Source organism: Trichosurus vulpecula, chromosome 5, assembly GCF_011100635.1.
Source record: "Trichosurus vulpecula isolate mTriVul1 chromosome 5, mTriVul1.pri, whole genome shotgun sequence".
Lineage (NCBI taxonomy): Eukaryota > Metazoa > Chordata > Mammalia > Diprotodontia > Phalangeridae > Trichosurus > Trichosurus vulpecula.
The window spans coordinates 177,468,387-177,495,722 of NC_050577.1; the positions used below are offsets into that span (position 1 = coordinate 177,468,387).

Genomic DNA, 27,336 nt, shown 5'->3' on the forward strand with positions numbered 1-27,336 from the left:
TTTTTCAGTATTTTTTTGGGTCTCCTTTAGCAAGTCACTGACCTGTTTTTCATGGTTTTCTCGCATCCTTCTCATTTCTCTTCCCAATTTCTCCTCTACTTCTCTAACTTGCTTTTCCAAATCCTTTTTGAGTTCTTCTATGGCCTGGGGCCAGTTCATGTTTTTCTTGGAGGCTTTGGTTGTAGGCTCTATGACTTTGTTGTCTTCTTTAGGCTGTATGTTTTGGTCTTCTTTGTCACCAAAGAAAGAATCCAAAGTCTGAGACTGAATCTGGGCGCGTTTTCGCTGCCTGGCCATATTCCCAACCAACTAACTTGACCCTTGAGTTTTTCAGTGGGGTATGACTGCTTGTAGACTAACGAGTTCTATGTTCTACGTTTGGCGGGGAGGTGCCAGCTCTGTCCGAGCCGCACTCCTCCTTCCCCAAGAACCCCCCAGTCCAGGCTGGACTTAGATCTTCAGCAGGCTGTTGCACTCCTGCTCTGATCCGCCACTTAATTCCTCCCACCAGGTGGGCCTGGAGCCGGAAGCAGCAGCAGCCGTAGCTGCCCCACCTCCGCTGCCCCCGGGGCTGGAAGCCGAACCGCGAACTCCTTCCACTCCCCGCAGCTTTTCCCACTAACCTTCTCCGCAGTCTTTGGTGTTTGTGGGTCGAGGGGGTCTGGTAACTGCCGCAGCTCACATATTCAGGGCGCTAGGGCCCCCTCCGCCCGGCTTCTGGTCTGTGTCGTCCACGCCGCTCAGGCTGGGCTCTGCTCCACTCCGTTCCCAGCTCCCAGCTCCGTGTGGAATAGACCTCACCCAGAGACCATCCAGGCTGTCCTGGGCTGGTGCCCTGCTTCCCTCTGCTGTTCTGTGGGTTCTGCCGTTCTAGAATTGGTTCAGAGCCATTTTTTATAGGTTTCTGGAGGGACTCGGGTACGGAGCTCACTCTAGTCCGTGCTTACCAGCCGCCATCTTGGCTCCGCTGGATATAATATTTATATAATACTTTGTATTATATACCACTTTTCTCACAATACTCTTATGAGGTGACAATCATGAGTTTTATTATTAGCATTGTGCAGAACTTACCGAAGCCCAGAATTGTTAAATGATGTATCTGAGGTCACAGGGCAAGAAAGTAGAGCCAGGACTCAAATCTAGGTTGTACTCAGTGGTCACTTCCCAATTCTCAGAATCCTGCAATTCTGTCCCACTTCAGTCTTGCCTAGATGTCTGACTGGTTGGCTGAGGCTTTGGGAGAGGACTCTGGTAGAGAACCTCAGGGTCTAGCCTCTGAAGACATTAGAAAATGAATCCTGGGTATAGTACCTAATTGGTACTCAGCAGCTGGCCACTGAGTTGATACTCAATTAGGATCTAAATAGCCCTGATAGTTAAGGACCCAGTTGCTTGCCCTGCCCTCTCTATCTACTTGCTGGCAATAGAATGGACAAATTTCTATTAGAGACACCTGATATGTAAATATTATTTAAACATCTCTGTGACAAACCACTTTCCATAGTATTCAATGGCAATTTTGTGTATCTCTTCACAAACTACTGTTTTGGGTATCTCTTCTTCCTTTCTCTGTCACCTCCTTGAAAGGGTCATCTTACCCTCACTGCCTTAATTTTCTTTTTACCTTTTATTCTCTTATCAACCAATCCCTTTCAATCAACCCTACCATTGAACAGCATCCTACTAGGTTGCCAAGTGATTTTTAAATTGCTAAATTTGATGGCTTTTTTCCAGTACTCTTTCTACTCGAATGGCATCTAAGATACTGCTCTTTCTCCTCCTCCTTGGCTGGCTGCTTTTTCTCCGTCTCATTTTCTAGCTTATCATACATCTCCTGCCCATTCAATGTGAATGTCCCCAGTGCTCGGTATCAGGCCTTGTTCTCCAATCGTGGCTCCCTTTGTTTGAGGTCCTGTTGCATATTGTCAGATAACTCTGAGATCATGCTCTGCTTGTCAGCCAGAACGCCTCCATGTTGCCTACTATTTACCATTCCTATGCCTGGTCTTTGACCTGTTACCTACTGCCATACTTTCTTGATGTTCATATATACATACAAACATCCTCCTGGTGTACTTCAGGAACTTTTATTGATTGCCTAGTCTTCTCATGCCATGTAGATGTGTCTAGTCTCTTGGTTTCAACTGTCCTAGGTTTGGTTCACAAAACCTCTTTGCTGACATTATTCTTGTTTTGTGTCTGACTAGCTTTTTTTTTCTTTTTTTTTGTAAATCAGGACTCTAATTAGCCTTCTCACAAACTTCCCTCATAATAATTCTATTCTAGCACAGTAGGGGTACAGCTTAAGGAGAAAAATTCTTTCCCCCCTCCTTGATGAAATGGCAGGTCAGATGCAGTGGGTTGGAAGAAGAGGCATGACTGGAAGGAAAAGGCCTGCAGTTCCTGGGGCTCTGCTTTGTTTCAGCCTCAAAGGTGGCAACTTTAAATAGGATATGCACAGACAGTATTCAAGAGATTTTATGGCCAATGCAGTAGGTTTAAATGTCGGTAATTAGTGTTTGTTGCAAAGAGGATGAATAGCTCAGGAAACTGGCAATTAAAGAAGTTTTCTTTTCTTTCCTTCTGGGTCATTGGTTAATATTCAGCCCATACCCCGTGAGTATGGGTGGAAGCTGCCATCATCTGAGCACTGGTTGGTGGTCTCAGTCCAATTCCTAGTGTATGACTGTTCACCATCACAGTTATTACTAATTGGTGGTCTCCACAGAAACTACCGGGCTTTGAGCCTGATCTATTGTTTGTTCCCTAGAGGTGGTCCATTCAGAAAACTGTTGAAGCACAATAATAGAGGAACACAGGGAGTGAACACGGCCTCTGCCTGTTCTGCAGGAAAACAGAAGATGCTAATCTGTGCAAATATGAAGCTAGCACCTCTCATTGGCTATACATCTCATTTGAGAATAAAAATATTGTTTTTCCAAATAAGGGTGCTTACTCTCAGCATGCCATGTTGTTGAGTCAATTTGCTTTTCCTAATACCTATCATTTGCTCTTGCAGCAAATTTAAAATGCACAGGCGTCTTTCACTGTAATTGATCTGTTGGGTACTTGTATTATGTCAAGCAGTGTTCTCTCTCTGTCCCTGAAAGCAAATGCAGACACCAACAAATAGAATGCATGTTTGTGACTATATGATGCTTTACATACATCTCTTTTGTAAAAATCACAAATAACAAGCTTTTGTACAACTTTGAAGAATTTGTTACATTGATGACATTAATTCAGGGAGAGGAAAATTTAGGATACTACTGTAGCAGGAGTGGGTCTGTTTTCCGACATCAGAAAAAAAGACACGTCAGGGAACACAGAGTAAATCCCATCTACATAAATCTAGTGTGCAACATGACCTATGTTAAGCCTAGATTTCAGAATCTAGGTTCGCTCAGGCTAAAGGGACAGTATTCTCTCCAGTTCTCAAGCCAAAGTTTAATTGATGGCTGAACTTAGGTTTGGCCAGAGTAGAATACTTGGCACAAGTTGAAAATATGTTAATGTTTTGGCTTTTAAAAAAAGATTATGCAGCCATGCCTATTACTATTTGCTTGTCTCATGTGGACTATTATGCTTGAATATTAATTTCTAGCTTGGAGAATCATCACCCTGTATCTCCTGAGAATCAAAAAGAGCGGAAAACTTTTCATCATTTCATAAGTCTTGTCTTCACTCTTGGCAAAGGCAGCAACGACATCTAAGACAGGGCCATGGTGTTTGAGCCACTTCTGAGATCCTTAGAGCTGGCTGTGTCTTGGCCTACCTATTCAGTCCTTTTTCTTCCTTTCTCCCCCTACACATGCCTTCTAGCCCAGTCCAAAGAGTCTAGCTGCTATTCCCAAATCTTTGCATTTTTCTTCACACTATTCCTTTTACCCAGAATGCCTTCCTCTTTTTCTTTCTACCTATCAAGATAGGTGGCTAGGTAGTGGGAGAAGGTGCAGGTCTTGGTGTCCAAAAGACCTGAGTTCAAATCTGCCTCACACTCCCTAGGTGTGTTTATCCTGGGCAGGTCACTTAACTTCTTTCTGTGTGTTTCCTCATCTCTAAAATGGGGATAATAATGGCACTTACCTTCCTTGATTGTGAGGATCAAGTGAGTTAATAACATGTAAAGTGCTTCGCAAACTTTGAAGAGCCATCAGAAGAGAACTGATTTTGTTGCTGTTCCTGTTTTTGTGTTTAGGCTCTTCATAACTCTCTAGTTATATTTTTGTGATTTAACTCAGGTGCTACAATGAAATGTGCTTTTTCATAGACACCGACTTTTTCTTAAGTTCCTTATTTATCATAGATGATTACTAACTAAGCACCCAATCACTCTAACTACACAAAATGGTAAAGGCTGCTTTATTTATTTTTTCAGTGGTGATGGTTTACTAATTGATCAATAACATAATTGAAATGCATGATGCATGTAGTGGGTGGGTGAGTGAAGGACTGGGACCTGGAAAGAGGTGGTTTTGAGGCTTAAAAAAATGTTTGCATTCCTTAAAAAGCTCACTTGCCTACAGAGATGATTAATTTTAGTCAATTTTTGTACTCAAAATTGCACTCATTTTTTGTTTAAAAAAAAAACCACATCAATTAAAAAAATAGTGGGCTTCTTAAGCTGCTTTTCAGTATTTAAGATCCTCATGTAAAATATCTTACTTTAAAGCTGAAAGGAAGAACCCAAAGGTTTATCAGTGTACTGTCATCAAGGAGGAGGGTGTTTTTAAATATGAGGTTAGATGATCAATGGAATATGATGAAATTATGATCTGAAGAGGCTGTCTTTGGCACAAGTTGAAAAAAAAAAGTGTAGGTGATAGCAGTTAACAACCTTTGTATATTTTTTTTCTGTGTGCCTGTGGACCAGGGAAGAGGTATAATTCAGGGCTTGATGAGTATTTCTGTCTCTCTTCTCTCTCTCTTTCTCTGTTTGACTGATGTGCTATTTTTACATCACAAACATTTACAGATTATTCTGCTTTTTGAGAGGTCTTTTGCAATGAAGTAAAATTAATAATATAGTGACCTCATCTGAAAGTAGCATCCTGCCTCTACCTTTATTAAAAAAATGAACAGAAATCCTTTTTCTTTCCTTCCTACCTCCTACTCCATTAGAGAAAAAAAAACCCACAAATTTCTTACTACATATGAGGTATTCAAACAAAATGAATTCCCTCAATGGTTGAGAAATTGCATATGTGTATGTCTCATTCTGCACCCTAAATTGATAACCTCTCTATAAAGGATAGCATATTTCATCATTGGAATGGAATCATGAATGGTGATTGTACTGATCATTGGTCTTACAGCTTTCAAAGTTGTTTTTGTAAAAATTTTTCTCTTGGCTCTGATCGTTTCATTCTTCATCAGTTTATAAGTCCTCAAAATCATTCATTTTTATAATACTGATATTGTAGTACCAATTGTTCTGGTTCTGCTTACTTCACTCTTTATCACTTCACAGAAGTCCTTCTGTGTCTTTGACATCATCTATAATCTTTATGATGTTGTTAGCCTGTTTGCTAATATTTTATTTAAAAATTTTTTCATCTATGTTCATCATGTATTATTTCCTGTTTTGGTTCTCTGTGGCTTATGTATTAGGACTATATCTGTGTCATAGGAAGAATTTCATAGGATCCTTTCTTTGGATATTTTTGTTTGTTATTAAACAAATTTTAAATTATTACAATTTATGTAATATTGGAATTGCTTGTTGAGTGCTTGATAGAATTAATTTCATTCAATTCTTCTGGTCCTGGAGATTTTTGGGTTTTCTCCCTTTAGAAGTTTATGGTTTGTTCAATTTCTTCCTCTGTAATTATCTAGTTCTCCTATTAATTTGGGTATTTTGTATTTTTGTAAAAGTGTATTTCCTTTAAATTATTGGTTTTGTGGGTATATATCTGGACAATATAGTTTCTAATTCTCTTTGGAGAGATCATGTTAACAATTCTCCTTTATAGACTGGCCTAGACCTTTAGGGAGATAATTATTTGAGGATGACATACTTCAGGATGTTTAGCTATTTTTTTCCTGGTTGTAAAACATTGTTTGAATAATCATTTCTTTCCTTTAGTTGTCTTTTTCTTTTGGCCTTTCTACTTTTTTCTTTTGATTGAGAATATTATGGAATTAATGGTGCTGCTTAGCAGAAGAGTGTGCTTGAATAAAGCAAATACAGAAATCATTTGTTTATGGTGCATTCTGTACATTTTATGACAAAATTCTGCAGGAAGACTATAAAAACTCATAAGATTTACAGGAAGTTTATGTTCCTTACAAAGAATGTTAAGTAATAAAGAATTTAGGTAAAATGTATATTTTTAGGTGCTAGTCCTTAATCTTTCATAAATGAGTGACATTTTGTATAAAAAAAAAATCAAGCAATGTAAAATTGTTCAAAGTTAAGAGTCCAAGCAAGAATAAAATTATGGGCCACATAGAAGGGTTAACTCCTGTGTGCTGCGACTCCATAAAAGAAAACAGATAGTTATGATGAAATGATGACAGGCTTACAGAGACTCAGCTCCAGGGCTAATCATTGCTAACATTTATATAGTGCTCTTAAGTTTTGCAAAATGCTTTACATCAATGCTGTCAAATTCAAATGAAAATAGGCACCCTATGGATTGTATATTGACTCAGAAAACAACAAATTAATATTATCTATATTGTATTGAATCTTTATTTTGTTAAATATTTCCCAAATACATTTTAATCTTGTTTTGGCTGTACTGAGGAGTTTTGTGACAGTGAGTTTGACACCTGTGCTTTACATGTTATTTAATTTGATCCTCACCAAAACCCTGTGAGGTCATTATTATTACCCTCATCTTACAGATGAGGAAACTGAGACTGAGAGAGGTCAAATGAATTGCCCAGAGTAGCACAGAAAGTGAGTGTGTGAGGGAAGACTGGAACCAAAGTTTCCGTGACTCAGATCACCACCACACTATTTAGCTGCTCTTAAGTGCTATAGTAAGGTATATCCACACAGGGGACATAGTTCTATGGTGTTTGGTTGTGTCATGTTTACAAACCCCTTCCCTTAGACCAACCTATAGAGTAAGGAGTGGAAATACAGTATTCTTTAGATAGAGATGAGAAAAAAGGATGAGAGATTGTCAGAGCCACGATTTGAACCCTGGTCTTCTCACTAAGCCTATGTTCATCCATTACACCACGTTGCACTACCTTTTTAAAATAATATTTTATTTCCCAGAATTTGGGAATGTTAAAAAAAAGTTCTCCCTCTGGGATGATTAATGAACATACTGCCTGAAATTAGAATTCTTCAGAGATCTTATTAGCACATCTCTATCAGGATGACTATATGTCCTTTTCCTTTGGATTTGGGTTCAAGCAACTTTGGTCCAAAGGGGAAAAGGCAGCTGCTACAGCCTTAGATTGTACTTGTGTTCTTACATACCCTTGAAGATGTCCTCTATGATTCACAGCCTATCATTCTCAGGCTAGAGGAGGAAAGAGACAGAGATAAGGAGGAAGGGAAAGGAGAGGCAGGAGTGTTGGGCTAAAGCTAAGCTTTAGCCACTAAAGCAATGAGTGCTGACTAATTCTACTCTCCCATGACCCTAGCCAGCAGCAAGCAGCCAGTCAATTCCTTTAACTTGTCTGCTGTGGTAGACAAAATATGTTCTGCCTAGAGAAGCCCAGTCAGACCATGTAGTAGCTGTTTCAAAGCAGAAATAACAATGTTTGTGTGGAAATTATGTGGGAAAACAATGAGTGTTTTCTTTGGGGGGAAAGGATATTATTTCCTCTCCAAAAAATTCTTATTTTTATTGATGCCTTTTGTTTTTTTTTTATATATTTATTTCTAAGAATATACTTCCCCAGCTTTCTCCAGCAAGCAATCCCCTTTAACAAGGACTTCAAGAGGAAAAAAAAAGTAGAACAGCAACTTTGTCTGCCAATGTACATAACATTCCACACTCCAAGTCCTCAAGCTCTGCTGCAATGGGAGGAAGAAAGCACACTTTGTAAACTCCTTTCTGTTTAACAAATGACTCCTGAATAAAAAATAAAATGTTAGTGGCAGAATTCAAGACTGTAACTCAGGCTTCTTGTTTCCTAAAACACCAAATTAGTTGTTCGTTATGGTTGCTTCTCACTGCACATGGTGCTAAGTAGCTGTGAAGGGAAAACAAGGAACAGCTAAGTTCAACAGGTAACTCTATTTCAGTGTAGGAACACTAGGGATGGCAGTGTAGCAGATGGATTTTAAGGGAGCAGCATGGTGTAATGGGGAGCGTTAGAATGGGCTCAGGGTTGGTCACTAATTAGCTGTAGGGCCTTGGACAGGTCATGATCTCTCTGGGCCTTGGATATCTGATCTCTGGAATGAGGGTGTTATTAAAAAGCTTCTTAATGTAAAAACTTCTAAGATTTTAATCTGTAACCATCTGGGGGCATATAATTAGACTTGATTCATCAGGAGCAAATCTTGCTTTGGAGTTTGACATTTGGCAGTTACTCAGATTCGACTTGGGGATATTGCAGACATTATTGACAGTTTAATTGTAGCTCTGTTTAGATCTACTTCTCTATTAACTCTGCATGCTGAGAAACCCTTTTGTAGTGGAAACAGTTATTTGCTAAGAGGAAAACTGTTTCATGGAAGGTTTGAAAGGAAGAACTTTGCTCTAGTCTAAAAGAAGGTGCTATTCCCAGCAAGTCATGTATTTATAAGACCTGGAGTGTGTGTGTTTGTGAAAGAGAGAGAGAGAAGGGGGGTGGTGGTGGTGGGAGGGAGGAAAACAGGAAGGCTTCTCATGTACTTTGCATTTCACTGGGAATCCCAAGATTATATAGATTTAGAACTGCAAGGAACCTCTCACAGATCATCTATCTAGTTCAATCCTTTTGTTTTACCAATGGGGTAACTGCAGCCTAGAGGTTAAGTAAATTGACTACATAGTGACCAAAGTCACAGTAAGTTAGCAGATCTGGGATTTAAACCCACGTGTTATAACATGATGCAGCAGAAAGTATCTTAGATTTGGAGTCAAAGGACATGGGTTCAAACCTTAGCTGTGACACTATGTAGGCAATTTACTCACCTCTGGGCTGCAGTTACCTCATTTGTAAAGTGAGAGGACTGAACCAGGTGACCTCTGAGTCAGTACTTGGTGGGTGGTATGTTCAGTAACTTTCAGTTGTGTACAACTCTTGGAGACCCCATTTGGGTTTTTCTTGGCAAAGATACTGGAGTGGTTTGCCATTTCCTCCTCCAGCTCATTTTACAAATGAAGAAATTAAGGCAATCAGGGTTAAGTGACTTGCCCAGGGTCACGGAGCTGCTAAATGTCTAAGGCTGGATTTGAAAGCAGGTCTTCCTGACTCCAGGCCTGGTACTCTATCCATTGCACCCTGGCTGCCCTAGGTTCCTTGGTAAATTTATTTAAATTCTCTGAGCCTTAGGTGTATTTTTCTTCTGTAAAATGAGATGTTTGGACTAGTTGATTTTAAAAGTTCATTACAACTCTGACCTTAGATATCAGTCAGTCAACAAGTATTTACTGTTGCCTATGTGTCACTATATTAAGTGCTGGGGATATAAGAATGAAATAACTCCTAGTCTCATTGAATTCACATTCTAATGTGGGAGACAAGTACATACAGAAAATATATACAGTATGGAAAGTTAAGTGTATACACAAAGTAATTATAAGGTAAATTTACAAAGTAAACACAAGTAGCTTGGGAGAGAGGAAGGATAGAAGCTGTGGGGATCTGGAAAGTCTTTATGCAGGAGATGGTGCTTGACCTAGACCTTAGAGGAAGAGGAATCTAAGAGAGTACATTCTAGGTATAGAGGATGGCCAGTCCAAAATCACAGAGGCAAGAGACAGGATATTGTGAGTGAAGAAATAGAAAGGCTGTTTGGCTGAGCTAAAGTGAATGGGGCTCGGGGTGGAGATAAGGTCCAGTGAGGTTGCAAAGGTAGGGTGGTAGCAGTGTGTAGCATACACAGGAGTGATAAGAAACTTGAGGTGAAACCAATTATGAAGTTGTTGCCAATAATCTAAGGGAGATGTAGTAAAGGCCTGAATGAAGGTGGTAGGTGTAGTATGAATATGGAAAAAGGATTAAATGTGAGAAATGTTGTGAAAGTAGAAGGTTTGGCAACTGATTGGTATTTGGGTTGAGGGCGTGTGAGGAGTCAGGGATGGATAATGCTGAGACTATGAGTCTGAGACACTGGACAAATGGGAGAGGAGCTTTGACAGAAATAGGGAAATATGGAAGAGGGGAGGTATTAAAGTTTCTGCCTCCTTTCCACTAGTGTAACTGATAGTTCACTACCATTACTGTACAAAGAAAAATGGCAGGTGCCAAAAGACTTGCACCAAGATCTCTTCTAAATATTAAATCATTAAACAAAATCACAACATCCTAAGATCATAAATGTAGAATCTAATGAAGCTAGAGAAAATTTTATTTTCAACCTGGAGCTTAATGAGCTATAAATCTCAAATGACTGAATATTTTTTACATTTCTTGTATACTAAATTTACTTTTTTACAAAAGTAGAGTTGATGCTCCTTTTAAATTTTTTTTATTGCAAATATAATTGCTATTAACAAAAATGATAAAACACATCTGCTAAATAAGGATTACATTACATAAAGCCTTTAGAATTTCACATTATAGAACCAAATGAATTAACAACAAATATTTTTTAAATGTTTTTGTCCTGAGTCCTTTTTTAAGTCTATCTGAAGTTCTGCTACTTTTGGTTCATCTTTCCTTCCTACTGGAATAACTAATTAACCAAAACACCCAAACTGTTCTCTACTCTGGTCAAATTAAAGTTTACAGTATCAAGCTCATTGCCAGACAGTTGGTAGATGACAAAATTTTTGTTCACAGCAACTATAGTCTCTTGAGATACATGGGGATTGTGATCTGCATCTATGGAGAGAATATCTGTATCAGTGGTATCAAAATCAAACCTGAAGGCAGCATACTGACTCAGAAAAACACAAATTACTATTACCTAGGTTGTTGTATTTTTATGTATTTTGTTGGACATTTTCCAATTACATTTTAATTAGGTTTGGGCTATAGTCAGTTTTGTAGCTGGAGATGGAAACTTCTTGATCTATAGTAATGGAAGTATAGGATATTGATTTTTCTAGATTTTTTTTTGGGGGGGCAATTGTGACTAATAAAAAAAGATTTATCTGTTCAGTAAAATTAGGCAATTACATACAACTACTTTTTTTTTTTTAAATCTTTATCTTCCCTTTATCTTCTTTTAAAAAAAATCACTTTATTGGTTTAAAAACTTTTTTTAGAACACCTTCATTTCCCAATATATTCCTTACTCCTTCCCAACCACGGAGTCATCCCTTATAGTATTAAAAAGAGGAAAAAAAAACAACCAGCAAAAGCAACCAGCACATCAATTTTGTCTGACAGCAAACAGAGTTTTGCAACCTGTCGTCCCACACCTCTGCAAAGAAGTGAGGGAAGTAAATTTTCTCAGTTCTTTTTAGGGTCAAACTTGCTTCTTATAAAACTCTGCAGCATTGTTTTGTTTTTTGAGGGTTTTTTAGTCAGTTTTTTTCATTTACATCATAGCTTTTGTGTACATTTCTCCCCTTATTTTACTTCATTCCACATCAGTTCATATAAATACTCACACTGAACAGTAACAACTCATTATGTTCTATTTTGCTTCTAGGTCTTTGTTATATGAAATCTTTCTTTTTCTTTGACCTCCTTGGCATATGCCAAACAGTATGATCTCTGGGTCAAAGAGTATGGATATTTTAGCCAACTTTTAGAGTATAATAATAAATTACTTTCCAAAATGGGTGGATCACTTCACAGCTCCATTAGCTCCACCAACATGGGCTATTCCCTATTTCTTGTCTTTGCCAATTTACTGGATATAAGGTAAAATGCTGTTTGATTCACATTTATCTCATTATTAGGGAATTGGAGCAATTTTTCATATGGTTAATGGTATGTATATAGTAGTGCCTCATTTGAAATATTTTTCATATCTTTGACCATTGATCCATTGATCTTATCCATTTGATAATTCACAACATATGTTGGCTATCGTATACTTATAAGAGCTATTTGACATAAACATCTTTTTCCTAATCAATGCTTTCTCTTTTCTGTAAATGAAATTACCTATTTTATCTTAGTCATTTGTACACATTATTTAAGTATATTCCCTTTAACCATCGACTGTGAGGTATATTTGATTTCATTATCTTTTATTTACTGAGTGTTCTTTCATATTCAAGTTTGTATATCCATTTTTGACCTTATTACGTTACATTATGTAAGCTGTTGGCCTAAAACTAATCCCAGCAGTCCTTGTCAAATAGGGAGTTGTTTCTCAAGTAATTTATAGTCTCAGATTTATTCAATATTGGGTTATTCAGTTAGATTATTTCTGATTCTTCCTTACATAGTCTGTTTCATGGATCTACTACTGCTTTATAAGTTAAGGAGGTAATACCCTTCATTTCTACCTTTCCATTTCTTTTGTATTCTACATCATTTGTTCTTCCAAATGAATTTTATTATTTGTCATTATTTGTTCAGAGTGTTTGTAATTTACCTTTAAGTCTGGGGAGTATCTAGTAGATTGACTCCCTGGTATTTTGTGCATTTTCTACATAGCTTGAACAGAACCTCTGTGTGCAAAATTCTTACTGGATTTCTATTATTTTATGACAGAATTATGAAATCTTGGGTTTCTATTTTCTAAATCTTTTCTTATGCTCACATACTTAGAAGTGGAAAGGACCCCTAATGTCACATAATTCAAACCCCTCCTTTTACAATTGAGGAAATTTAGGCCCTGAGAGGTTAAGGAAGCTACCAAATATTATATAGGTACTAAGTAGCAGTAGATCCTAACTCAAGTCCTTCTATACCAAATCCCAAACTGCTTATATTGTATTGTTGTTTTCCATAGCCATTGCTTATCTTTTTTATTCTCCTAAGTGCTGTTTTTCTCCTGTATTTATCTGAGCAAAACTTATCCCAATGAATTTAAATTTGCTGCTGAGTTAGGAGCAAACTCAGCAAAATATTTTTTATGCTCATCTAGTCTTTCTGTTGTTTGTATTTGTAGCTGATGTTGAAGGTAGCTTTTTCATCTGGAGTTTTTCAAGGCTACTTTTTGCTGTACAATTTAAAAGAAATATATGAAACTACCTTTTTGTAGTATCTAGGACTGTGACATTTATTAAGAAGCAATGAAAATCACTAGGAATGGAAAAGAACCAATGGCAGACTATTAAGCCTATGATTCACATGACTACTTATGTTTGTGTAATATTCTACTCTTTAAGCAACTCTTATAATAATTATACAGTGTTTTACTATTTACAAATTTCTATTTTATATGATCATAAGAACAGCATCATGACAATGTATGGATATATACAGAGAAGCCCAAAAGTCTTAGTGAAGTTTTGAGCTTGAATAGCTAAAAATTGCATTGAGAAATTTTGGGACATCCATAATCCCCATTTTACCTACGAGAAAATTTAAAACTTCTATCTCAGTGTTCCCTTTATTATGCCACATTACTTTTCATCACCAACAACTAAGGCCTTCTTACTAGAGTAATGAAGCTTTTAATTCTACTGATAACATTATTTTAGTTCTGGCCTCTGGGTTTTATTTAATCTCTTAGTGACAGCACCTGACTTTGGGAAAATGAGTTGTCTGGGATAATTTTCTGTAGAACATAACTTTAAGTAATTATATTCCATGCAACTCTAAATAAGATACAGACATTGATCAACAAAGATTTGGATCAGTAGTAAGAATAATAAAGGGCCTGTTATGTGTTAGTGATGAAAATTATCTTCTGAAGGCAGGTATATACTCAAATCAAAACTCAGACAAATTTAGGAGTTGAACATCAAGGGCCCATAAACATTGCCAACAGCCATATGTCCAGGAAACACTTCTTTGTATCAAAGACCCCTTTGGCAGGCTAGGCTGGTGAAGCCTGTGAACCCCCCTTCCCACATTATGTTTTTAAAAGCATAAAATACATAGAAATAAAATACAAAGAAAGCCAATTGTATTGAAATACATTTATCAAAATATTTAAAAAACAAACACAAGTTCACAGACACCAGATTAAGAACCTCTATTCTAAAAGGATTTCCAACATAGTTCTTAAAGAGGCTATGGGAATTGGGATTGGGGAGAAGTAACCAGGCTCACCTTCCCCCACCCAGTGCAGAGATGTACTCTGCTGCCTCTTATATACTGCTTTATGGTTCCTTAAATGGCATAAAAATCATGATTCTCTATAATAGGGTAGATGTCCTGCATCTTGTAGGCCTGCAACATGATTCTCTAACACATCAGACAGTTAAGGCAACTAACCCTGGCCTACAGCTCTGAGGTCCCACCCCCTTCCCTAGGCTGCACTACTGCTCATTGGGGTTGGGGTTGGCATCTGGGTATTTGGTAAGGTCAAATGTCAGTACCTTGCTGATAACACAGTCCCCTTGTTCAGGATAGACACCAATCAGACTCTCAGCCTTTGTATAAAATTCTTCCTTCAGTGAAATGACAATGGCTTGAAAGTTGCAAGTTGACTGTTCTTTTATGTAGTTGGCAACCTTGCCAATGTTGGTGTTATCTAATGCTGCATCAATCTCGTCTAGAACAAAGAAGGGGGCTGGTTTGTAGCTGTGGATGGCAAAGAGCAAAGCAAGGGCTGCTACAGTCTTTTCCCCACCAGACAGGTTGTCCATGGGCCGGAATCGCTTGCCAGGGGCTACACAGTTGTAGTTAATCCCATCCAAATATGGCTCCTCTGGGTTCTCTGGCCCTAAGAAAGCCTGAGCACTGCTGTTGCGGGACAGGGCTTTGTAGATCTCATCAATGTTGGTGGCCACAGACTCAAAGCAGGCATTGAAGCGGTCAAAGCGTTCCTTTTTAATCTGCTCGAAGGCATGTTTAGCTTTCTTGGCCCGCTTGCGAGCTGCCTCAAACTCATCTGATGTCTCCTGGAACTTGTCCCGCACACTCTCCAGTTTCTCCATGGCCTTCATGTTGGGAGCTGCAATGCGCTGTAGCACACTCTGCTGTTCAGTCAGCTTCTGCTGCAGTGTGTTCATTTCCTGCTTAATTTCCTCTTCAGCTTGAGCATCTTTTAGGTCCTCACAGAGGTCACTATAGTCAATTTCAATGAGGGCCTCACGGGCATAGATGTTGGATGTTCGTTGGGAGCCACTCCCAGACTCCTCTCCCTGGGAGCTCCCTTCTTCTTGGCTGATGTCATCCATGGTGCCCTTGGCCAGGGGCAGCTTGATGTCCTGCATCTTGCAAGCCTGCAACAGGTTGTGACGGTCACTTCGCTTCTGCTCTAACTTTGTCTCGATAGCAGTTACCTCTTTTTGCAGGTGGGTCATTTCTTTGTTGGCCCCACCCAACTTTTTACGGATCTCTTCCATCTCATGGTTCTTGTCATTCACCTCAGATTTCTTTGCCAGATGCTGGTTCTTGAGGTCCTGCAGCTGGGCCATAGTTTCATCAATTATCTTCATGTGTCTCTGTTCTTCTTTTTTGAGCTTTTCAATTTCATTCTCATCCTTCTTCACTGTTTGCTCCCACATGTGAACCTTGTCTTGGTCCTCTTTCAGCTGGTTCTTCTCAAAATCCAGCTGGATACCCAGGCGAGTCTTCTGGTTCTCAAACTCAAGCCGTTTCTTGGCTATTTCATTCTGCCGCTTCACTTTCTCTTCCTCAAATTCACGAATATTGCGAACTCCAATCTCTCGGCAGAACTCCTCAAACACCTCATCCTCTACCTGGTTCATCTTCTCCTTCAGGTCTTTCATCTCTCGTTCCCGGCCCTGAATGATCCGCTTGATGTCATTGATACGTGGCCCAAAGTTAGCCAGCTCACTCTCCAGCTTAGACTTTTCCTGCAGATTGAGTGCAAGGTGCCGGGTCTTTGTCTGTTCCAGGTCACTCTGGGAGTATTTGAGCCTCATCTGCAAGCCATGAGCCTGGGACTGCACCTGCCTCAGCTCAGCCTCCTTCCGCTTGGCCTTCATCTGTTCCTTCAGCTCCTCTGTCAGACGTTCTTTCTTCTCCTTCAGTTTGTCAACTGCTTTCTCATCCCAGCGGCGGGCCTTGGCTTTGAGGTCACTTGCCCCCCCAGAGATGACACCAGATTTCTGGAAAAGTGTCCCATCTAGTGCCACTGTCTTGTGTCTCTGGTGGCCACCAAAAGCAATGCGCCGGGCATCTTCAACATTGTCACACACTAGAGCATTGCCACAGGCATACTGGAGGGCCTTCTTGATGTGTGGTGGTTCATAGCGAATCACATCAATCACCAGTTTGGCCCCCTTCAGTTCCCGCAGCTTCTCATCTGTTGGTTTCACTTCTAAATAGTCAAGTGGTAAGAAGGTCTCAGGCTCCCCACGCTGCTCCTTGATGTACTGGATACAGTCCCGGCCAGTCTTCTCAGAGTCCACAATGATGGCATCCATATTTTTGCCCAGCACCTTAGTCACGGCAATCTGGTACTTCTTCTGTGTTGGCTGGCACAGATCAATGAGACGGCCATACACGGAACCAGGATAAAGGCGTTTGATGCTTTCCATTATCTCAGCCTTGCGTTGCTGCCGGCTGCTTTCCTGTCGGTCTATGCGGGCATCACCAAGCTGCTCCATCACCTGGTTCAGCTCTTTGTTGATTTCATCAATGCGCTGCTTAGCAAGCTTAACTTCCTCAGTTAGTTCCCCTTCTAGTTTTTTCTGTTCCTCTAGAGATTGCTTGCTGGTGGTGATGTATTCTTCCAGCTTCTCAATTCGTTTTTGATTCTCTTCAATTTCCCGAAGCTTTTGTTTGATCTTGGCCTCTGTCTCAACTTTCTTTCGCTCCTCTAAGTCCAACCGGTCCTGGTCAGCCTTCTGGTCTCGGTTGAACTTCTCTAGCTCCTGGGCCAGGGTGGCTGCTCTTTTGCTTGCCTCCTCCTTCAGCCTGTGATACTTTTTCACTTGGTTCTCCTCCAGGGTCAGGTCACGTCCCTGGCTCTGACTCTCTTCCTCCATGCGATCTTCAAACTCCTGCCTTGCCTTCTCCACGGACACCATTTCCTTTTCTAGCTCATCCATATCTCCCTTTCGCTTTTTGTACTGTTTCTGGGCATTCTGCAGAGACTTCTTGGCAGCTTCCAGCTTCTTAATTTTGTGTGAAGTATTCTCCTTGGCCTTGATGTACTGGGGCCGCTTCTGATTAAGCTCTGAGTCTTTCTCCTTTATCTCCTTTTCAATCTGCTGCTGCTCACGCATCATTTTGCCTAGCTCTTTCTTCTTGTCCTTTAGCTCTTCTTCCACTTTGTCCATGCGCTTCTTTTCCTTGTCAATCTCCTTGTTCTTAGAAGTGAGTTCCTTATTTAGTTTCTCAATCTCCATCTCGTTGTGATACAGCTTAAATAGCTGCAGCTGCACCTGCGCACGAACGACCTCATCTTTCAGCCTCTGGTAGCGGTCAGCCTCCTCTTTCTCTTGCTTCGCTTCTTTGCGCTCAGCTGCAATGTTCTTCTTCCGGTGGTAATTGAACTGGGTGTCTTCCTCAGCTTTTACCATCTCCTTCTTCCTCTTATCATATTCCTGGGCCAGTTCCCCTGAGCGGCTGATCTCCTCAAACAAGGCTGTGCGCTCCTTGGGGTTTTTCATAGCAATAGACTCCACAGCACCCTGGAACACCAGGAAGTTGCGAGCTTTGATGAGGATGCCCAGTTTCTCCAGCTCTTGGCTGTATTCAAGCAGCTGGACCACCTTGTTGTTGATTTTGTACTCTGAAGAGCCCCCCACAATAATGCGAGCAAAGGTGCGGTCCTCACCACTGTCCTCAGAATACACCATGCTGACCGCTGCACGATTGGCAGCTGGCTTGCCCACTGGAGCCCCGTGGATCAGATCCCTCAAAGTCTTAACACGCAAATTACTAGTCTTTTCGCCCAGCACGAAGCTGATAGCGTCCATAAGATTTGACTTCCCAGAGCCGTTAGGCCCGATAATGGCTGTGAACCTCTGAAAGGGCCCGATGATCTGCTTACCCTTGTATGACTTGAAATTCTCGATTTCGATCAGTTTTAGAAAACCCATGGCGATGCGATGCGAAGCAATGCGGAGCTGCAGCACGGGAGAGCGCGGGGGCGGGGGTAGGCAAGAGCGCGACCAAGCAGGTCCCGGAGCAAACGCGAACAGCCGATTCCGGGCGCGAGTCAAGTCTCGCGAGACGAGCCGTGCGCGGGGTCGTGCGCGCTTCTGCGCATACGTGGGCGCGCGCTTGTAGGAAGACGGGCGGGACCCCGATTAAACCCCCAGATTCCAGTACTCGCCTGCTTCCTGTGTGCACCGACGAGCAGGGTGAAGCCAGTTCTCTCTGTATCTCTTGCTCAGTCGGCCTGGGGCGCTTGTGTGCTCGTAATTCCGGGAAGGGCCGAGGGAGACGACCCCGCCCGTTCCCAGTGTCCTCAGGACTTGCCCGCCTTCTGCGCCTGCGCAAATGAGCTGGGTGACGCGGAAGTCGTCATCCAGCTCTCTAGCTCCCGCTTTGTGTGCATGGTGCGCATGTGTAGACTGGCGGGGCAGCGAGGGGAAAGGGGTGGGGAGGCTGGAGCGGTTCTTCCCCCTTCCTATCCTCAGCCCAACCCCTGCCTTCTCTTCCCGCCAGTCTGTCAGTCTCTCGAGCTTCCTCTTCCTCTCTCCGCCCCCTCCAGCTTCTTCCCATCTCTCCCCGTTAGACAGTCTCTGTGTCTGTTTTTGTCTGTCTGTGTTTCTTTCTCGGTCTCTTTCGCGCGCGCGCCTCTTTCTCCTCCCTCTCTTTTCCCCTCCAGAGAGGCAGACCGTCTCTTTCGCGCGCGCATTCTCTTCCCTCCCTCCTCCCCTCTCCCGGTAGCTTTTCTCAGCCAGCCAGAGACCATTTTTCTCTACCTCCTCTCTGTCTCTGTTTTTATGTCTGTGTGTATGAGCTTCGTTTCCCTCCCTTCCCCCGCTTCCCCGACCCCCCCCCCCCCTCCGCCCCAGCTTCTCCTTTTCTTCCGTGTAAGGAGCAGGGGTGGGGGCGGGGATTGGAAAGATTTCACTGACTGTGAGGCATTCTGTGGGCGGATTTTTCTGACTGAAGCTTTTCTCGTTGCCTCCGGTCCCCTTTAGCTAGATCTGTCCCCAAACTCTTCAATTATGGTTCAGCCCCTTGGGATACATCGTTTGTGCCAGGGCTGTCAAAATGATCCCCCAAGCTTGTTTATGTATTCTTTGAAACGCTTCTTTGGAACTCCGCTCTTCTGCATGCACATTGTTTCTCTACACATAGTAGAATGGATTCATTTTAAAAAGTGTTAACTTGCCACAGCATAGTGGCCACCAAGTTTTCAGTTTTGAAATCTATGATAGAGCCTGGAAAAAACCATCAAGATTCACTTAATTCTTCGGGCAAATTATTTTCATTCTCTTTACTTTTCCATCTTTTGGCTATTTATTTGGATATTTTGGATATTTTTATTGCTTTGAAAAGAGTGTTTCATTACATCCTGCAGTATTTCCATTTTCTTCTTGGTTTATTCTTCAGAGTTACTTTGGCAAAGAATAGTTCTCCAAAGGGGGTGGGAGAGCGGGATCCTTTATGTTTGGCCAGAGCTAGGCTCCTTGAGGCCCTATTTAACTTAAGATTGTTACAAAGAAAAGAACATATTTATTTGAATCAAACTTGCTTATTTCAACAACTCTAAAGTAGAGAAGTACACGTGAATTGTAGGAATTGAATGAATTGTTGTCATTCAGTGGTGGGATTTTTGTCATTTTACCAACAAATATACCAGTGTGGAGCCATACACAGGAAAAGAAATAGATGGGAAATGAGCCCTCATTGAATATTATCATATTTGTCACTAATTTGTTCCAGTAATTACTCTGAACACAATTGCTTTTTTGTGAGCTTTGAATAGTAGTTTTCAATTCAAATAGAATATTTTTTCTTGAAACAGTCAATAATTACTGTAACTTGTTTTTTGCAAAGGGAAAGCAAAATAGAATCTTTGCTTGAGGATAGGATCAGGAACCATAATTTTCCATTAATCTTGTACTATGGGTAAAACTTATTTCATGAGGATCTCATTTGAATGTCATCAGAGCTATTTATAATAGCCTTAGTGTTCTATTTGAAATGCATCTTGAAAAAAAAAGAACATTTGCTAATAAAATATTTACCTGGACTTTTGGGTTGTTATTGGAATATCAATTTTTGTCAGCACTTTTGTGTGTGTGTGTGTGTGTGTGTGTGTGTGTGTGTGTGTGTGTGTATGTATATATGCTCATTAAAATGTGATTATTAATGAAATTTAATATTCTCCTTGTCATACATATAAATGTACTTTTACCTGTTGGATATTATAGCTCTTCCTTTGTGTATTATGTGTGCTTGCTTATGTGCTTTTCTTCTTCTAGGAAATAATGTTATGCGAACTATCCATGGTGTTGGAGAGATGATGACCCAAATGGTCCTCAGTAGGGGATCTATCTTTCCCATGTCTGTCCCTGATGTACAGCCTAGCACCCACCCAATCAAGCAAGCAAGTACTACTGATAATGAGGACATAACTGTTATGGACACAAAATTAAAAATAATTGAAATTTTACAGGTAAACAGTTTGATAAAAACAACATAGCAAATACCTAACTCAACTTAGGTTGGTGTGATGATCATATAAAATAAGAAAACTTGTTAATTGTAAAACACTATGTGTAGAGATTATAAGACCTGTTCTCTTTACCATTTCCCCTTTCTTTCTCACATTTGCCCTAACCTTGCCACCTGCTACATGTAAGCTTATGTAAAGAATGGTCATGTACAGTTTAGATTATTTTATTTGTTGTGAATATAGTATAAGTCTCATAATGGCATAAAGTTTTATTCAATATTATGTCAGCTCCTTTTTATTTAAGATATGACACAATTTATTATTATTATTTTTTAATTCAAGAGGTATTTGATAGCAAGGAAAGTCCATGACAACTCCAAGTCTATAATAATTTATGTCTGACAGCATTTGATTTCATTTATTGACATAGATAATGCAAAACTTGGAGGATAGCTAACGCATCTGGCCTCATTGAACATTACTCCCCCTCCTGCATTCTGCAGTACAGCCAACTGGCCTTTTATTTTTTTTTTTCCCTTATACATGAAACTCTGTCTCCTGACTTTAGGCTTTACACTGGCTGGTCTGTACTCCCTTATTACTTCTGCTTCACACACAGACACTGCTCAAACACCCTCTTTTGGGTGAAACCTGTCTTGATTCCTCCAATTTCTAGTACCCTCCCTCTCAAACTCTATTGTATTTAACTGCTTTGTATATATTTCCATTTGTCAGTTTTAGATTTATGCTCTATGAATAAGCATTTATTAAGAATTTACTATGTTCAAAGCACTGGGGATACAAATATAAGGGTGGAGATAGTATCTGCTCTCAAGGTTTCAGTTTCTGCTCACATTCTAATAGGGGGACACATCACATATGGGAGGTTTCTGCTGCAAGTGAAATGGAAAGATTCCATGGCCCTTAGGGGGCAGCAGCAAAGCAGATAGTAATGCATCTTCTTTAATGGTCATTTCCACTGATAAAATCACATTTGTTTTTGACCTTAAACCCTTGGACAATGCCACAGACTTTGGCGTAAAAGACTTTCTTTACTGGGTCTTCAGTAGATGTTGCCTTTTGAGGAGGCAATGACTTTAGCACCTGAAGAAGCAGTTGCCAGGTTACATCTTTACAGAAGTTGCTTTTGGGGTATGGTGGCTGTTAGTCGGGGCTTGGGTGGTAGCAGGACGCTGTCTCTTTGTATTTTTATATGTATTTCTTGTATCCCTCATTAGAATGTAAGGCCTTTTAGAAAAAGGGTTGTTACTTTCTTTGTGCTTGTGACTAGAACAATGCCTGCCACATTACTTGATGGTTAACTGATATCTACTAATTTCTCAAATCAGGACATCTTGTGAGTAGTGTTCCATCCCAATACAGGTTGAGAAACCTGAAATCCACAGTTCTATCAGATAGGGCACAGACAGAACACATACCGTTTGTTCATGGACTCCAAATAGTCCTTTGATGTCTAATTTATTGATTATAGATGTAGAGCTGGCACCTAGTCCAACTCCCTCATTTTACAGATGAGGAAACTGAGAGGTTGACTGATTTGCTCATGCAAATTTTAAGTAACAGAAACAGCTGTATATCCTTTAAACCTTGAAAGCAATCATTTATATGTGAACTAATGGACAACAATGCCTTGCAGCCCCTCTGCCTTTGGTCAACTTGTCCCTTTAAGGGGCATGCTTGCATTCCATGGCCTTTGAGGGTGTTTCTCCATGGCACTGTTTTTCTCTTTAAGTTGCTTTTATCTGTGTTTTTCGTCCTGAGTTTGAGTCCTGCTTCTATCATAACGTGTAATTTTGGACAGATCTTCTATTTTTTATTTTTTTGTTCCTCAATTGCTTCATTTGTCAAATGTCATTAAAGGTCCTTTCCAGCTCTAAACTGATGATCCTGTTATCCTTAATAAATACTTATTGATTGATGTCTGCAGTCATTGGGTCAGTTAAAAAATAGATCTTTTACATATAACACTAAAGTAGAAAAATGGAAAAAAAGTCCTAGTTTCATTCATCAAATCTTGTTCTTATCCTGGACACTTTTAAAGGTATATGACATGTACGTGACAACAAACTGCTCCATTTAGTCTATGAATGTAGATCCTGACTCCCAGGTTGAATCATAGATATGTCTGGCATCAAAACTTGGGAGTATATGTAGATCTTTCATACCTGTTATAGCTGAAAGACATGCCTTTTTTGTGTCCGAATTTTGTGTCCCATTATCCTTCCTTAAGGAGAAATCTACCAGCTATTTGATGACAATATGACATCACTACCACTTCAAACAGAATAACTCTGTATCTTCATCTGGAAAGTTTCACCAAGCAGATGTGTTTTGATACTCTAGTAGAAGATAATTGGAAAGTCATATAATATAAATATTCTTATTTCCCAGAAAATGCGTTTAATTTTTATTGACTGTAGTCATTGTGCTATTTATAGTATTTGTGGAAATGGAGGCATTTAAAATCTCAATATTAATGATGAGCATTTGCAGGATTGGACTGTTAATATTTAAAACTAAACTCAAATTAGCTTATTTAGCATGCTGATACTTTATGTTGTTGCTAGGCTTTAGAAGTGAACTGAATAATTGTGTATCATTAAATAAAGTGATGCGTGACATAAAAAAGTTGATGGAAAACTATGTATTGTTTTCAATCTGTGTCTTATAGTTCATTCTGAGCGTTAGACTAGACTATAGAATCTCATATATGCTGTCTATCTACAAGAAAGAATTTGGAGACAACAATGAAAATCCTGAAAACTCCACTACTACTCCCCCTGACACACCACTTTCATCAGGTATTGTTTTTTGTAAAGATTCTTCATAATCTTTCATTTTTAGGGAAGTACTTGTAGTCCCTGACTTATTAAAAATAACAAAGAGCCCTAAGAGTGTGTGAAATTGAATCTTAGCTTTAAAAAGATTATTTGCTTTGAGAACCAGAGTAAATCATTTAGTATCTTCATGTCTTGAACACGTAGATGTAGGAATATCCATCTGTCTCCTGGGAATATTGTGAGAATGAACAAAAAAGAGGGGCCCACAAATAAAATTGCAAACTATTCTACAAATATAAAAGGCTACACAAATACAAACAAGTATTAGAATACTGCATTCTGCTTGTTGAACATATGAAAGTTATAAACAACTGGTAACAATTAATTGAAGAATCGATCAATTAATACAGTCTTTGCAGGGACTAAAGTTTGTAGCATTTATGTGACTCCAGCATCCATCTTTTAACCACAGTCACATCTTGAGCCTTGGTCTCTTCCTAAGTAAAGTCAAGAATTCAAGGAGGAGGAGGAGGAGAAGGAAAGGAATAGAATGAAGTTTAGACAGCCAATAAAGAGAAGTGAGAGCAAAAATAGTGACTGGAATAAATATTAAAGCAAGTGCCACTAGAGCTTGTGCTAAGCTTGCCTAAGCTAAAAGTAATTTTTTGGCAGGGCATGTTTTCCATGGAATTTGTTCTTATATTTTCTCAAAGCATTGAAGTGTAAAGAAACAAAATTTCCAAGAATAACGTGGCAACACCAGAAGCTGACTGACAGTTGCAATGGCATTGATATTGCTCTTGTTGGATCTCAGACTGAGCCGCCCCAGAAAGGTTTAGCAACATCTGTATTCATTTTTTTTTCTTCCTTACCTCTAGGAAAGTTGATTTATTTATTTATTTTTTGTCAAAATAGTATTAATTTCTATGGAATATATTATTTGTTTTGTTCTTATTTTTTCTCTTCTTTTATTCTTTTTGAAGATGAGGAATTCATAGTCTGAAGTTAAGGAAAATGTGTATAATGTTTAATCCTATTATCATAATTTTTTTAACCAGTGTGGGGTGGTTAGAGATGTTTATTGTGATTGCTTTATATTGAAAAAAGTAATGGATAAGTAGATTGTAAAAATTAAATTTTGTCAAGAGACCCTAGTGTTTGTGGAACAAACATAAAACATAATATATTGTATGTAGAACATAAAACAATATTGCGTTTAAAAAAGAGAATTTCATCTTTTTGTACATTTGCAGTATTTTAAGTTTTGGTCACACTAGCTGGTGACACATAGCAATACTTTCAAATAGATATTCTTAATAAACAAATTAGTAAAAATTAAAATCCAGTTTTTAAATTTTGTCATCATGTGTTTAAAATATTTAATGTTGTATCCCCTCTTTACAATTTAATAATTTTGTTGGCGTAGGCAAATTTTAAAAAATAGGAAATGTTAATAGGCAGCTTAATAATATTAAAAACAAATTATGACTACTGATTAGAATAAATTTTCTACCCTTTATCTTTGCAGCTATCGTTCCTGATATAGATGAAATTGCAGCTCAGGCAGAGACTATGTTTGCTGGGAGGTAAAGTTACCACTAGCTTTTTTTTCTTTCTTACAATTTAATAGTGAAGAGATATTTTTATTTAGATTGATAGTGATACTTAATATATCTGTTTATTTTCATATATTTAATTCCTTCCTTCTTTCTAGACCATCTGTTATATTCACACAATACAATTTCATTTAAAAAAGAGGCTACAACTTTCATATAAAGAGAAGTACAGTTGCTTTTTTTTTTTGTCAGGTGAAGAAAGAGTTAGATGAGATAAATACATTGCACTTTCCTCTAAATGCTTTTCCTACATTTTCTCAAACAGCTACAATGTAAGAAATTGCCCTTAAGTTCTCTTGTTACAAAATTTACCTTACTCCGAAAATGTTATTCTCCTATATCTTTAAAATTTGAATTCAGAAAATAATTTCTTGTATTGTTATCTCTGTTTTGATATGTGATAGGTAAATCTGTTTTCTGTCATTTGGATTACATAGGTTTGATTGCACACGTATAGTACCTCAAGCTTGTTCTTCTATTTTAGTTCATTTTTTAGAGCTAAAATTCCAATAGTAGTTTAAAAAAATGGTGTGTTTGAGTGTATTGGATGAATGTATTTCTTATACAGGTTTTCCTATAGATTTTGACATGAGATCTTTTTAGTCTCACTGTCCTAAATTTTCTGTAGAAAACCTCTGGCTATTAGAGAGAAAAGATTATTTGGGGTCTACATTTCCATTGTTAAGGATTTAGTTTCAAATAAACAATGCTGTTTCTTTTTATGATAGGGCTTGGGATTGCATTGCTCTTTTCACTTTAAAGATTTTCCTTGTTCATTGAAAGTTGGTATCATCTTAATATTAGACTATTAGTTCCTACCATACATACCTGTATCAATGCTAACTTGTACCAAGAAACAAAGCTCTTCTTCACATCTTAGTTTTCTCATCTGTGAAATGGAGTATAATAAAAGTTCTCCTAAGCTGAGAAATAGTGTTGTCAAATGAGATAATGTATTTGAAGAGGTTTAAACTCCTTAGAAATAGTACTATGTAAATTAGAAATTATGTTTGACTTTATAGAAAAGAAAAAAATCCAGTCCAACTTGATGATGAAGGAGGAAGGACATTTTTACGAGTTCTTATTCATCTGATCATGCATGATTACCCTCCTTTACTATCAGGAGCCCTGCAGTTGCTATTTAAGCATTTCAGTCAAAGAGCTGAAGTTTTACAGGCTTTTAAACAGGTAAGATTAACTAAACACCACTGAATCCATTAGGGGAAGCTCTACACATGTTGCTCATACTATAACATACATTTAGTGCTATAAGGGACCATAGGGGCCTTTGAAGCCAAATTCTTCATTTTATGGGTGAGGAATCTGAGACACGGGGAGGATAAATGACTTGCCCAATATCACAGAACTAAGTGCCTAAGGCACAATTTTAACCTATATTTTTCTGAAACTCCAGGCCCACTGTCCTAACCATTATATCATACTGTTTGCTTTGTTAGTAAGGACTTATTTGCCTTTCCTAGGATCTCATTCTGCCCTTTAAGGACAAATGATGGAGTTTTGTTTGGCTTAAAGATGCAGCATATCTTGATAAACATGTTTCACAAGTTAATTTTTTTTTCTATGTAATATTTTTGTAATTTATTTAATATATTTAGTTTTCAGCATTGATTTTCACAAGAGTTTGAATTACAAATTTTCTCCCCATTTCTACCCTTCCGCCCACTCCAAGATGGCATATATTCTGGATGCCCTGTTCCCCAGTCAGCCCTCCCTTCTGTCACCCCACTCCCCTCCCATCCCCTTTTCCCTTCCTTTCTTGTAGGGCAAGATAAATTTCTACACCCCATTGCCTGTGTGTCTTATTTCCTAGTTGCATGCAAAAACTTTTTTTTTGTTTGTTTTTGAACATGTGTTTTTAAAACTTTGAGTTGCAAATTCTCTCCCTTCTTCCCTCCCCACCCACCCTCCCTAAGAAGGCAAGCAACTCAGCGTAGGCTACATGTGTGTCATTATGTAAAACCCTTCCACAATACTCATGTTGTGAAAGGCTAATTATATATTGCTCTTTCCTAACCTATCCCCCTTTATTCAATTTTCTCCCTTGACCCTGTCCCTTTTCAAAAGTGTTTGCTTTTGATAACCTCCTCCCGCTATCTGCCCTCCCTTCTATCATCTCCCCTTTTTTATCTTCTTTCTCCTTCTTTCCTGTGGGGTAAGATACCCAATTGAGTATGTATGATATTCCCTCCTCAGGTCAAATCCA

At 39.1% G+C, this 27,336-nt stretch overlaps 2 protein-coding genes across 2 annotated transcripts in view; one reads left to right on the forward strand and one right to left on the reverse strand.

The window, feature by feature from the left end:
- ITPR2 (inositol 1,4,5-trisphosphate receptor type 2) overlaps positions 1-27,336 on the forward strand; it is a 545,841-nt gene that overhangs the window by 220,006 nt on the left and 298,499 nt on the right. The window contains exons 22-25 of the mRNA XM_036758879.1: positions 20,502-20,695; positions 23,388-23,517; positions 25,025-25,082; positions 26,135-26,300. Of these exons, the coding sequence (XP_036614774.1) occupies positions 20,502-20,695; positions 23,388-23,517; positions 25,025-25,082; positions 26,135-26,300 (548 nt within the window). The remainder of the gene's footprint in view (positions 1-20,501; positions 20,696-23,387; positions 23,518-25,024; positions 25,083-26,134; positions 26,301-27,336) is intronic.
- SMC1A (structural maintenance of chromosomes 1A) lies at positions 10,575-18,631 on the reverse strand. Its single transcript, XM_036758878.1, has one exon. It carries the CDS (start codon positions 18,156-18,158, stop codon positions 14,457-14,459), a length of 3,702 nt encoding a protein of 1,233 aa, XP_036614773.1. The 5' UTR covers positions 18,159-18,631; the 3' UTR covers positions 10,575-14,456.

Coding starts and splice junctions, on each gene's coding strand:
- SMC1A (XM_036758878.1), bottom strand. CDS start 18,158: ATGGGTTTTCTAAAACTGATCGAAATCGAGAATTTCAAGTCATACAAG.